Source organism: Nothoprocta perdicaria, unplaced genomic scaffold (assembly GCF_003342845.1).
Source record: "Nothoprocta perdicaria isolate Ctin4 unplaced genomic scaffold, notPer1 scaffold_13, whole genome shotgun sequence".
In the NCBI taxonomy this organism is placed as follows: Eukaryota; Metazoa; Chordata; class Aves; order Tinamiformes; family Tinamidae; genus Nothoprocta; species Nothoprocta perdicaria.
The window spans coordinates 2,628,490-2,641,275 of NW_020454427.1; the positions used below are offsets into that span (position 1 = coordinate 2,628,490).

Genomic DNA, 12,786 nt, shown 5'->3' on the forward strand with positions numbered 1-12,786 from the left:
ACTGTTTGGCAAGAAATGGCTTTCTGTCTCTTTGTGGTCTTCAGCTATTTGGATGTCCAGCTTCTGGTTAGTCTTGCAGCATGAAGCCAAATAGTTCACAGAGCAGCTCTGCTTTATTTCATCTGCTGGGTGTCATTTCAGCAACAAGGTGGTACCAGGGAGTATTAATACTTCACTGTGGTCATTCTTCCTAGAAGGTGGTTTGCACAGAACTAAATTCTTAGTTGGTTTGCACAGAAAGTGTGTGCTTCGGTGGGCACAAATTAGATATTCTCTGACAAGGTCCAGGTGCTACCTATGGCATGGGTAGGAACTGGTTTGCAGCCTGTGGTCCAGGAACCACGCTCCAGTGTGGAGATGAGCAGCTTGCAGAGTGGCTCTGGGCTGCCAGGAATCCACTGGGAAAGCATCATACCTTAAACTGGCCCCTAAAGTCAAAGAGACTGGGTCAGGTACTGGACTGGTCCACACAGGACCCTCACTAGGGATTCATGACTCCTTCCTGAGTCCCAAGGACTTACCTTTTCAAATAAAGGGCACAATCTTCTTCAGGAGACCATGACGTAAACATTGCAATTAGATGAGCGATATGTCTAAAAACTCGTTAGCTGAACAGGGACGGTTTGTCTTTGTGAAAAAGGCGAGCATTCCTGCTGAGTGGCTGCTATGTTCTTTCAACAGCCACGGCGAGATCCAGCGAAAAACAGGCGCTCATGTCTGAACTGAAGATAATGACCCACCTCGGGCCCCACCTGAACATCGTGAACCTGCTTGGAGCGTGTACGAAATCAGGTGCGTTTGGCTGTTGTAAAGTGCAGGTTTGCTGTGGAGTCACTGTTCATCCATTGCACAAATGCCAGACAACACATTTAAAAATGTGTATAAAATCTACAAAAATACTTGCAATTTGGTAAGCAGTTACAAGCATAACAGTATCTGTTAAAGCCATAAAAGCAAATGGAAATCTTACAAGTTCCTTACAAGATTTTATTTTAATTCATCAATATGTTATTCTGCCTTATTTCATTAGGTCCTATTTACATCATCACTGAATATTGCTTTTATGGTGATTTGGTAAACTATTTGCATAAGAACAGGGACAATTTCCTGAGCCGTCACCCAGAGAAGCCAAAGAAGGATTTGGACATCTTTGGGATGAACCCAGCTGACGAAAGCACAAGAAGGTGGGAAACAGGACAAAAATTTATATGGCCTGCAATTTAAGGCAATGCCAGGGCTAACCCTTAGTCCTTTCCTCTTATTCCCTGTGTCTATAGCCCTCAATAATGATTCTCACTGGATTTTCATTTATCGGGTTTTACAGATCTGGAAAGTTTTGGCACTTTTGACTCACTCTTTCTGGCAACAATTTTTTTGTGTTCCCCTGTCTTTCATTTTCTTCTGGAAAGCCTAAGTATTTGGCATTAACTAGTGTCCTCACAGTCCTACACCTGCCTCCTGACAGCACTTGCTCTGGAGCACACTCTTTTCTCTCTTGCAGCTCAGTTCCTTTTTCTTGACTTGATCTTGGCACCTCAAAGAGCACTTTTTTTTTGAAAGCACAGTCCACTGTCTAAATGTTCTTCTACCTTTATCCATTTTGAAAGTAAGCACTTGTAGCTGTTTTCCTTGTTTTCCAGTCTGGGAATTTTCCATTCTCCAAAACCCCTTCCTCGCCAGAACCTTGTGGTCACATAGTATCCTCTATGCACTGATGGCTTTGCCAGGCTCTACAGCTCTGTTAGGATCAGTGTTTATCCTGTAGCTTTGTCTAGATGATGGTAGGAAAAACTGGTCATTACACAATCAGCAATAAAACAATGTCGTAAAATTTAGAAGTTGTACAGACTTTCTTCAAAAAATTCACTTGGGCAAATAGACCAACTGCCTCGGTAGCTGATTGCCCCAAGTAGTCAGCTTATCTACCCCAAGTACCCTGCTTATCTGAACATGGGTTTGCTCAGCAGGGCTGGAGTGGATGCAAGATGAGTGACTAGTTTATACATTGAAATAAATGCCATAGTCAGTACCTAAATGCAGGGGTTTTTTAGAAGCTAGGTAATATGTGTCAGACACCTCGTTATTGACAGGAAGACATGGTTTAGGCGTTTATATTTGACCACTGTGATACTTGGTAGCAGGCGTTAGTATGTGTTAATGCATGTACGTTAATATACTGAAAAATGGCCATTCTTGTTCCAAGGAAGCTCCCTGTGAAATCCCAGCCAATATATCTATATATTTTTTTTCCCAATTCCAGTTATGTGATTTTATCTTTTGAAAACACTGGAGAATACATGGACATGAAACAAGCTGATACAACTCAGTACGTGCCGATGCTGGAAAGGAAGGAAGGTTCTAAATACTCAGATATCCAGAGATCTGTGTATGATCGCCCTGCTTCATACAAGAAGAAATCTATGTCAGGTAACAGAAGTGCCTGTTCTGCATTCATCACTAGGACCAATAATTCTCACATAGAATTATGTCTTATCTTTGGCATCTCTGGTAGGGACTTAGACCACTGTGCGCTGCAAAGATATGAGTATAGAATTATATGAGTATAAACTATAAGCTAAAAGCTTATACTCTTGGTTTTCATCATGCTCATGCATGTCTTTTGAATGCACATGCTCCTTTTGCAGCAGAAGGGATAGAGTTGTATCTTTGCTCCTACACTGAAGTATGGAGTGGATATATTGCACAGTATGGCTGCATACACAGTCCTTGGAGGCAGTGATTTTATTGCTGTCTCGTATTTTGCAAGATTTGGAGCAATAATAGTAATTAATATTGCTGTTTCCACTTACCTTTCACCCTGAAACTTAGCAAATGGAGAGCACTCCCAAATACTTTCCTGAATTATGTAATGAAGATAATGAATGTATTCCATTCTCTGTCCCTTTTCTCAGAAACGAAATATGCTTTGCTTTAAAAAGAGGCACAGTCATGTCTGGCTCTAGGCCTCAGGAACTGAAGCATATCCAGACCCAGATTTACATGGCAGACTAATGCATTCATACCCTGGGACAGTAGGGGTAAATGAATCACTGAATTTTGACTGCTTTTGCTGAGATCTTTCATAAGAAAAATAGAAACATTGCCATAGAATTCCTGACCCTTTTTTGCTGGTATTGGATTAATCCCAGTGAATACTTGCTGGGAAACATAACAGTATTCAGCAAAAGTAAATGGATTAAAGTGTACATGCATGCAGAAAAATCTAAGGAAGTTTCCACCTCTAAATAAATGTTTTTAAACCCCATGCTGAGCATTATAAACAACTCATATAATACATAAGTGGGCCCTTTTATCTTCACTTTTTCTCACAATTCTCTGGAAAAAAAAAAAGCCGTGGACAGAGTAAAAAACAAAACTTGTTTTTTGATAGTGCATTTTTTTTTAAGAATGCAGTATTTGTCAGCGACTGATGTAGACATGAAAAGTGGTTACTTGTTATGAAAAGCCTGTTTTAGTCATGGTAATCTGTTAAAGTCATCAGTCCAGAACTATGAGAGGTAGAAGGAAATGGGTGCTGCTTTCACACTCTCTACTCTTGTAGTACAAATATTTTTCTCACTTTTTCATCAGAATCAGAAGTCAAAAACCTTCTTTCAGATGACAGTTCAGAAGGCCTCAGCCTGTTGGATTTGCTGAGCTTCACCTACCAGGTTGCACGGGGAATGGAATTCTTGGCCTCTAAAAATGTAAGTAAATAAATGTCAAAGAAAATATAAGTGAAGAATGTAAGAAAACGTCAAAACGGCTTCACCTCCAACTTAGAGTTTTGATTTAGATTTTGAAGACACAACACAAAGTCAGAGTCTATCAGGGTCCTAGGTGACTTTCTCGCTTGTCCAGAAACCAAGTTCACCATGGTTAGAAAGAATCAGAGTAGTTGTCCTCTTCTGCCACTGTAGCCCATCACAGTGCTGTAGGTGGTGGATCTCGGCAGGGTCTGAACAACCACAGGACGAGCCTGGTCCAAAACAGAGCTGTGTCATTAGCACGTCGTGGGTAGTGAGGAATGGATGGCACCTCTTCTACCTGCTCCTCACCACAGTAAATCTGCACGAACTCCCTCTCTTTCTCCCTGTCCCTACTAGTACTCCAGGTACCTGCTCAGCAGAAGGCCTTGTTAAGCCTGTGCCAAGAAAGTCAACAAATGTGGACTTTTTCAGAGAACTTCATGAGAGAAACAGCCCTCGTGGAGCTAGCATGTCCTTGAATGACTTATTTTTTCTCTACACAGTGTGTACATCGTGACTTGGCAGCTCGTAATGTCCTCCTGGCTCAAGGAAAAATTGTGAAGATCTGTGACTTTGGCCTGGCTAGAGACATCATGCATGATTCCAACTATGTCTCCAAGGGCAGTGTATGTACTTCTTAATCTCTTGAGCTCTGCTTTAATTGAAATGAGAAGTGTCAGTTTTAAATGCTGTTTAATGCTCTTGCCATTCAGTATTGGTTACAGTAATTGACAGTTGGGATGAACATTCTTGAGAACAATTTTTCTCCACTTCATTAATTCACGTAACTTTCCTTTGCCTGCTTGAAAGATGAAAAGTGCTTGGCCACACTTAATACTTCACAGGCTTACACTTTAACTGGCAAGTTATGTGACTGCATAAATTATTAAGGAGCTGTCATTGCGATATATAGAGTAAGAACACATCAATCAATGACATATCAGATCTACATCAGCACTGCCACCCCTTGCATCCAGCCTGGTCATTTACTAATAGTAAAATGAATACAGTTATTCTTAATTACTTTTTCTAGGGAGTGCATTGGAACGTTGTTTATAATCACAGAACCTCAGTGTGCTATATAGAATTAAAAATAAATGTTAACTAGAATAGCACATTTTCCTATTAGGGAGATATTAAGTCTTATTGTCAATCAACCACTGTAATGGAAAATATTTCTCTAATGATTAATTTGTGGGATTTGGGATTTATTTCTTTTTGTCACAGACTTTCCTTCCAGTAAAGTGGATGGCACCTGAAAGCATTTTTGACAATCTGTACACAACATTAAGTGATGTCTGGTCTTACGGCATTCTGCTCTGGGAAATATTTTCTCTTGGTATGTACTGCTAATACTTTCTCATGCGTAACAATTAAACTTTTTCAGTTCAGGCTTCCCACATAAATATCTTCATGGAATTAATTATTAGTTTTTCTTCTGCATGCTCTTCCAGATCCCAATGCTAGGTATGAGATAAAATTCCATGATCTCCCAAAAGTTCTTGTTTGAATTTTTTTCCAAGAAATATTTTATTTATTTATTTATTTATTTATGCTTTTTTGGCTAGAAAACTGAAAGTACAGAGTGTAAGATTTCTGTGGAAGAGAATTGGTCTCCTCAAGTCAGGAATGAATTTCTGGCTTAAACAAGAAGATAGAAATCTCCTCAGTTAACCTATAGTTCAGTGGTCAGGACTCCCCCTTGCAACAGGGAGCCATGAACACCATCTGAGCCTAGTGGGTGTTCTGAAATGGTATCTCACATGCATTTCAAGAGAGCCCATTTTAGTCCCATTGCAAAACAAAAATAAATGTCATCCTTCTGGGATGCTGATTTCTCATTTCAAGGGCAACACTATTCGCGCAGTTGGTTTACGGCCATGTCCAGAGGCTACGACAACGCACAGCAGTTGTAGATGATATATAGTTCCTATTAAGGGTCAGCCTGGTTAATTTGCCTCCTGGGTGCATGGCTGGTCTGATTTAGTGTGCATGTGTCACCTAGATTTACTCTGAGCAGAAGTCATCACGCCTAGATAAGGTCTGTGGCTGGCCACGGCAACCCCAAGCCTAATGGCATTTTCTAGAATAAGCTGCCAGGTAACTGCTTCTCAGGAAAGAGCATTTGCATCATTATTTACACCGTTGATTACTGTAATCTCTGAGCACCACAGGAGCCTGTAAACATCCTTTCCTCAGCATCCCTGGGAAGCACAGAACTGCCACTGTACAGAGCGGGGATCCAGGCACAACGAGGCTGCGTGGCTGTCCTGTTTGCTAAGGAGAGTTCAAAACACGAAAACCTTCCTTTTGGAAGGATTGATGTCCCTGGGGTAAACATTACAGCACGCCTGCTCCTGAGAAAGCTGTTCTTCCTTGGGGAAAGAAAATAAAAAAAAAAGAAAACATGTCCTCAGCTGGACTTTTTTAGGTTATCAGCTTTGATGTCTTGCTGTGGCATTGACTTCTCTTGTAAGGATCCTTTCACACATCAGTGAGAGCTGAGCCCGAGTGCTCTGGCATCTGTACATCCCAAATGACCATTTAAGTGATATTAGCTCAGAAGCTGAGTCCAAATTCAAACTTGTCCACGCACCTTACGTGCTAGCTATGGTCTGAAATTAGTTGTCCAGGCAGGGAAACTCCACGTAAGTCCTATGGTGTTTATGTTATGCAGTGGGACAGCAGTTCCCCAAGGGACAAGGGAACCTCCTCATAGGCCACATGAAAGCTTAGGAGAGACACTATGCATTGGTTACAGCTTGGGTTTTGCCAGGCTACAGAGGATGGAATGGCTTTTCCCCAACGACCCTGCTGTCGAGGAGTCAGAGGAGGGGCAGGCTGTGGTCTGGACTGATTGAAATCAGTACAAATAAATTGCTGCTGATGCATCACACAGTATAGTTTATTTATTCATTTTTGATGGCTTTAGCTTGGTTTCATTAATTTTGATGGTATGTTGAAATATAAWGTTAACATTTTCTGACATGAGCAGCAAGACAGCATTTGACATACTTTTCGTGAATAGTCATTCCACTTTCTCAGCAGAAGGGCAATGTTTCAGTTTTATGAGCAAGTTCCACTTTAGGGCCACTTAACACCACAAGTAACGAATTACAGTGCTAAGAACTAATCCCCAATCCTATGCAAAACACAACTTCTATGCTTGTTAACTTAGTTAATTTCAAAGTTTACATTTAAAGTTATTTTTTGCTATGAGTTCCTAGCTCTTGATACATCACAAAGCATAAAATGATTGCTCCCCGGAAGAGATATTCTGAACTTTGAACTTTTCTTAAAACAGCTTTAAAAAACCATCTATCTCTCTCCCTTCTACACTCACATGCATTCTCAGCACTCTCCAAGACTTAACATTTATGCAGTAGAGTTTTAAACAGACAACTGAACTGTGTGCTTTTCCATGRTTCAACCTCTTTATGTAGTTCAGTAAATACTCATTAGTAGGTATTAGTGAATTTGTGAGCTTTCATTTTTAACATCAGAAGTAGTGGGTTGTTACCAGGTTGCAAGTTTTAACACAATATCTAATAACCTTTTYCTTAATTTTTGTCCACAGGAGGCACACCGTATCCTGGCATGATGGTTGACTCTACATTCTACAATAAAATAAAGAGTGGCTACCGAATGGCAAAACCAGATCATGCTACCAACGAAGTGTAAGTGTGCAATTTGTCTTTCAGTACCTGCTCTGCTTCCAGACRATTTCAGCCTTAATTTCTGTTTGGTTACCTGTTTACCTCTCCCAAGCAGTTAAAATGATTCCTATCTTATCTGCAGATACGAGATCATGGTGAAGTGCTGGAATAGTGAACCAGAGAAAAGACCTTCCTTTTACCACTTGAGTGAAATTGTGGAGAGCCTCTTGCCTGGGGAATATAAAAAGGTTTGCCCTTTGGAATTTCCTCTGTATTTTCTGCATACGTTCTCAGAGAGGATTGTAACTATTGTTCTGACCATCAGAGCCACGAGCACTGAACAGATGCAACCTAGGCTACGTGAAACAAATGATTCAGATAGGGACATTACGTGTTTGGAGGATGTGACGTTATAGTTACTGAGAGAAAAAACACAGTACTATTAGCTGGGAAACAGAGCTCTCCATTTCTATATTATTCCATGTTATGTTAAGCTTCTGCTGGAGAATGGGGTTTTGTATATTTTAGGGGGATTTTCCAGGTAGTGAAAGAATTTTAGAAAAATTCTATACATCACAAGTGCCTCATCTCCCACTCTCCCTTTGGACCTTGACACTATTTTTGAGAAAGTTTTCCTTTCATACTTCTGATACTCACCTCTGGACAAGCTTTGCCTGTGCGTCATTTGATATTTCATTTCCACAGCTGCCTTTACCTCTTTCCCTCGCTCTCTATCCCTSTTTTACATCTACTTGCCCACTCAGTGCTGTCATGCTCACCTCTGCATCTCWCCAGATCTGCTTGTCACTTCTCCCTTTGAATTCCCAGGCCCTTGAACATTTGGGCACTTCTGTCCAGCACTGCAGGCCCTGTACCCTGTGCTCATACCCCCTGGGGCAACAGCATAGTACTTTTGCTCAAGGGGCAGAATAATTACTGGGTTAGTGAATTACAGCTACCTGGTTGAAGAAAGGAAGAAAGGCCCTAGAGATTAGTGCCTAATGAGGAGTTTGAAATGATTATTTCCAGAGCTACGAGAAGATTCATCTGGACTTCCTGAAGAGTGATCACCCAGCTGTCACTCGCATGAGAGGGGACTGTGACAATGCTTACATTGGTGTCACCTACAAGAACGAAGACAAGTTAAAGGACAGAGAGAGCGGATTTGATGAGCAGAGGCTGAGTGCTGACAGTGGGTACATCATCCCCCTGCCTGACATTGACCCTGTTTCTGAAGATGAGCTTGGCAAAAGGAATAGGCACAGGTAGGTGGGGTCTTTAGCTCATAGTCTTCATTCTGGGGCATATATGTATCCCCACTTTTTAGTATCTTACCACGTGAATAGTGTCCTTGACTCTGCTGGAACTAGTTATGAGAAAGTTCCCATGTGAATATGGTCATGGGGAACGGGAAAGAGGTCCTCATGTGCACTTCTGTGTACTGCATGGGATGGAGATTGCTGGCTGGGTGCTTCCCCTATGCCCTTGAGATTCTCTTGCAAGCTTGGCCCTCACAGCAGCTTCTGGTGGCTTTTGGACCACTTTTTACAAGACATTTTCTACAACTAGATGGCTCAGAGCTGGATGTGAAGTCTCAAGGGATTAATTTGTTCAGTGTGAGACCAGCTMCAAAATTCAGAATAAGTATTATATATATAAATATACATGTACATATATGTACATGTATACATATGCATATATGTACATATATGTGTGTGTGTATATATATACATATATATATATATATATAAAACTTCTTTGGCATTTTTTTATTGGTGACAGGATATCCAAGGCCTTTTATTGCTTATAGACTGAGACTTATGGCCTCTGTCTGTTACACCATCTTATTGCCGCTTACTTTCACTGGATTAGCCTGACTGACCTTCTATCAGTGGTCACAGAGTAACATACAAGCAGTTTGATRTTTCTATAAGGGGTCTCTGGCAGAGGGTGTAGTGAGGAACAYGCAAACAACCTTCTCCTCTGAATTCCAAAGTGGTTCATTATCTTTGTGACACAGGATACATTATATGCTGATAAGTGAGCAGAGTTACAGGAGTGCTCTGTGCATCAGAAAGTGTATAGAGAGAAGGTGTTCAGTTGTGCTGGAAATTAAGAGTATTTTGCTTATTTAGCCACATTTGTTGTGTATTTTCGCTCTGAGAAGTTTATCTCTTCCAGTTCCCAGACATCTGAAGAAAGTGCCATTGAAACTGGTTCCAGTAGCTCTACTTTCATCAAGAGAGAGGACGAGACCATTGAGGACATTGACATGATGGATGACATCGGGATTGACTCCTCAGACCTGGTAGAAGACAGCTTCCTGTAAGCGCCCAGAAGCCACAAACACCTTGCAGCTCTGCTCAAGGGGAAGCTTGYCATACAATCTACAGACTTCTGCTCCAAACAGAAAACCACTTTATTGCCATGTCAAGGATATGAAGAGAAGATGGACTTTGTACAGAGAAACTCCCATGATGGGCAGGAGGATCAGCCTGACTGCGAATGAGAGAGACGTTGAAGATGGATTATTTTAGTGTTGCTTCCTGCAGTACTTTAGTAGCATCTCAAGTGTTGTTTGCCATTTGAACTGGTGAAGGATGAAGGCAAGGCCACAAACAGACCAGTTGTGTGTTTCAAGGGCATTCATGAGACTTTGATGGATGGAATTTCCACTGCAGCAAAACTTCATCATTGTAATTATGTAAATAACTGCCCACTCAAGGGTATTTTGAGGTGCACATTGGACATACTCTATGGATTTCAGAAGAGATCGCTCATGAACTTTGTGTATTTCCTCCCTCAATCTCAGTGTCAGCTGCTGTTGAACTATCATGTGAACTGAAGAACATGCAAAAACCACTTTTGGACCAAAAAGGTCTAAACCCACAAGGGACCAACTGGTACTACAAAACATATTACTTTTTACCATTAATGCAAGTAAAGGGGAATAATAATAATAATAATAATAATTAAAAAACAGTCTATAATAGGTGTTAGAAACCTAGTAAGTCTTTATTAACTATAGAGGATAGCTGTTTTCATAATAATACTACTACTGTTTTCAATAACACTAAGCATATATTTTATAATTCATTGTCCTTCAGTATAAGCACAGTGTCAAGAAACTTTAAGTAGGGGAAAATGGTTTATGACCCGAGAATTTTTATGAAACAATCATTTTATCTGGCTGCACACAGTATGGTAAGTGCTCCAGCTAGCTAAAACTTTAACATGGAGAAACATTCATATGTTCTAAAGTGCTAAGATTTAGTTTTATATTATCAGTTGAGTAACTTTTCTAATCAGTGTACTAAAAGCAGTTTCTGTCCTCTGATTTAGACAGGTTCTAAATGGTTTAAAATTTTTAAAAAGAAAATTTATGCTACATTTCCAACATGCTGGAGAATAGAAGYATAGAATAAACCACCAGCAACACCAGAAACATTAGTATTTCATGGGTACTCAAAAGAAATCTTATCCTGGGGTAAGCTGTGAATAACTGAGTTCTTAATTGAACTGTCAAGGAACAAATACATCTCTCCTAGTCTAGAACTCCAGATGAAATAAGCAGAAGTAATTCCACAACAAATATACTTGTTTTAATTGTCAGGTTTAAATAGCATCAGAAAATTCTGAGTATGTCATCTTTGCAGACTGTAGCTACAAACAGTATTGCGTGTRTTTTTGGAGGGAGGTAAATGAAAATGAATCCTCTCTCGGTTTGCAATGGTTGTTTATCAATGCCACTTCTACGAACAAAGTATTATGATTACTGCTATCACTGTAAGAGTTATTATCAACATATGATGCTCTGGAAGACTTACACATGAATAAGGTACATTACCATAAAGGCAACCATCCCTTCTGGTGCTCAGCTTTCAGACTCAGCACTATTTCAGTGCAATGAGCTCCTCACATGAAGTGCTCGGTATCTCTGTCATGACACAGTCAATGCAAATGCAATGCAAACTCACTCCTGTGTTGCAGCATTTTCCTGGGAAGCATGAAGAAGGATCAGCAGTGATGGACAGAATATGCTGACTGGATTCTGAATAACAAATCCAAAACTCAACCTTAAATGGCCCTAGGAAAAGCTACACAACCCGCCTTGACTTCGGTTGTTGAGGAGAGTTGTGGATCAAATGAAAATAAATGCAATATTGTCAGTGTTACAGGCAAGTAATTCCGGATCTGGATTTTAAAATGTCCTCCAACTAAGGCCACATGCAAATGTACTGCAAATGTGAAAATATGAAGGTCCCCTTCTGGGCCTTGAAGTGAGGCCCAGAGGTTTCCAGCCCTGAGGCTGGCTAAACAGTCCAAATAGGCCATGAATAATGGCACATCCTTCCTTGAAGTCAACAGATCAAGTATCTTTTTGAAAGCAGTACTTTAGCAAAACATGTCTCTGAGCTCTGTACAGGGATAACTGTGAAATGTAAAGGCTCCTGATGCAGCAGGAGATGATGCCTCTCTCCGACTATGAAGTGTAAATTGGGGAAACTGATCTACTAATTATCCCAGATGTCTGAACTGGAGACCACASGTGCCTAAGTTTGCATGTGTAGTCAGCAGGACTACACACTCACATTAGGCAAGCGGATTCACCTGCATTTTTGCACATGGCCTTGTGTTCTTCATGGTTTCAAAATCAGGCCCAAGATGTTTAATTRTATCAGGTATCAGAATATAAAATATTTTCATGTGGTCTCCCCTTCCTCTCACTGATTTCATCCTGTATCTCACAACATATCTTGACTTTAGATGCAAACTGGAAACGTGAACCAGAAACGGCTTACTTTCTGATCCTTGGTAATGTTTGCTTTTTATCCTATTTTGATCCTGTCAAGAGTACCATGTAATGTACTGCATCCATGCCAGGGATCTAGCTAAACCCAGCTCCTTTCAGGCTTGAAATCAGATAAACTAGCCTAGAAATTGGGAATGAGAGGCAGAGGAAAAGAGGGGATTTACTGGAATGGGAGAGGATGAATCATTTGGTGTTACAGTATTTTCAGTATTACRACTTTTTCTTTTATGGCTTTATTTTTGAGAAGCCACTGGAAGAGATATTCCCAATTCTTTCTCTAGAGTAATTGTATAATGACAATCAGCATTAGCCTATGAAACACAGCTTGTGATTTGGAATGGCCAACTAATTCCTTACAGTGTGGTCTGCAACTTGTAAAAAATGGTCCTATAACACGATGAAGGACGTAAGATATGGTGATGTTATACATCAATATGTATATAAGTATTTTTATATAGACTTCTAGAATACTGCCAAACATTTATGACAGCTATATCACTGCCTTTTGTTTATATTTTTTTTTACTGTGATATATTCCACAGGCACGTTAACTGTTGCACTTTGAATG

At 40.3% G+C, this 12,786-nt stretch overlaps 1 protein-coding gene across 4 annotated transcripts in view; it reads left to right on the forward strand.

The window, feature by feature from the left end:
• The window catches only part of PDGFRA (platelet derived growth factor receptor alpha), a 33,997-nt gene extending 21,605 nt beyond the window's left edge, over nucleotides 1-12,392 (forward strand). For 3 of the 4 annotated variants that reach the window (XM_026033537.1, XM_026033536.1, XM_026033538.1), the window contains exons 14-23: nucleotides 682-792; nucleotides 1,031-1,184; nucleotides 2,261-2,427; nucleotides 3,592-3,707; nucleotides 4,253-4,375; nucleotides 4,977-5,088; nucleotides 7,327-7,426; nucleotides 7,548-7,653; nucleotides 8,435-8,670; nucleotides 9,587-12,392. In XM_026033537.1, coding sequence (XP_025889322.1) covers nucleotides 682-792; nucleotides 1,031-1,184; nucleotides 2,261-2,427; nucleotides 3,592-3,707; nucleotides 4,253-4,375; nucleotides 4,977-5,088; nucleotides 7,327-7,426; nucleotides 7,548-7,653; nucleotides 8,435-8,670; nucleotides 9,587-9,734 — 1,373 coding nt within the window. In that variant the 3' untranslated portion in view covers nucleotides 9,735-12,392. The remainder of the gene's footprint in view (nucleotides 1-681; nucleotides 793-1,030; nucleotides 1,185-2,260; nucleotides 2,428-3,591; nucleotides 3,708-4,252; nucleotides 4,376-4,976; nucleotides 5,089-7,326; nucleotides 7,427-7,547; nucleotides 7,654-8,434; nucleotides 8,671-9,586) is intronic. The other variant, XM_026033539.1, reaches the window with a different exon arrangement.
• Nucleotides 12,393-12,786: the final 394 nt, after the last annotated feature.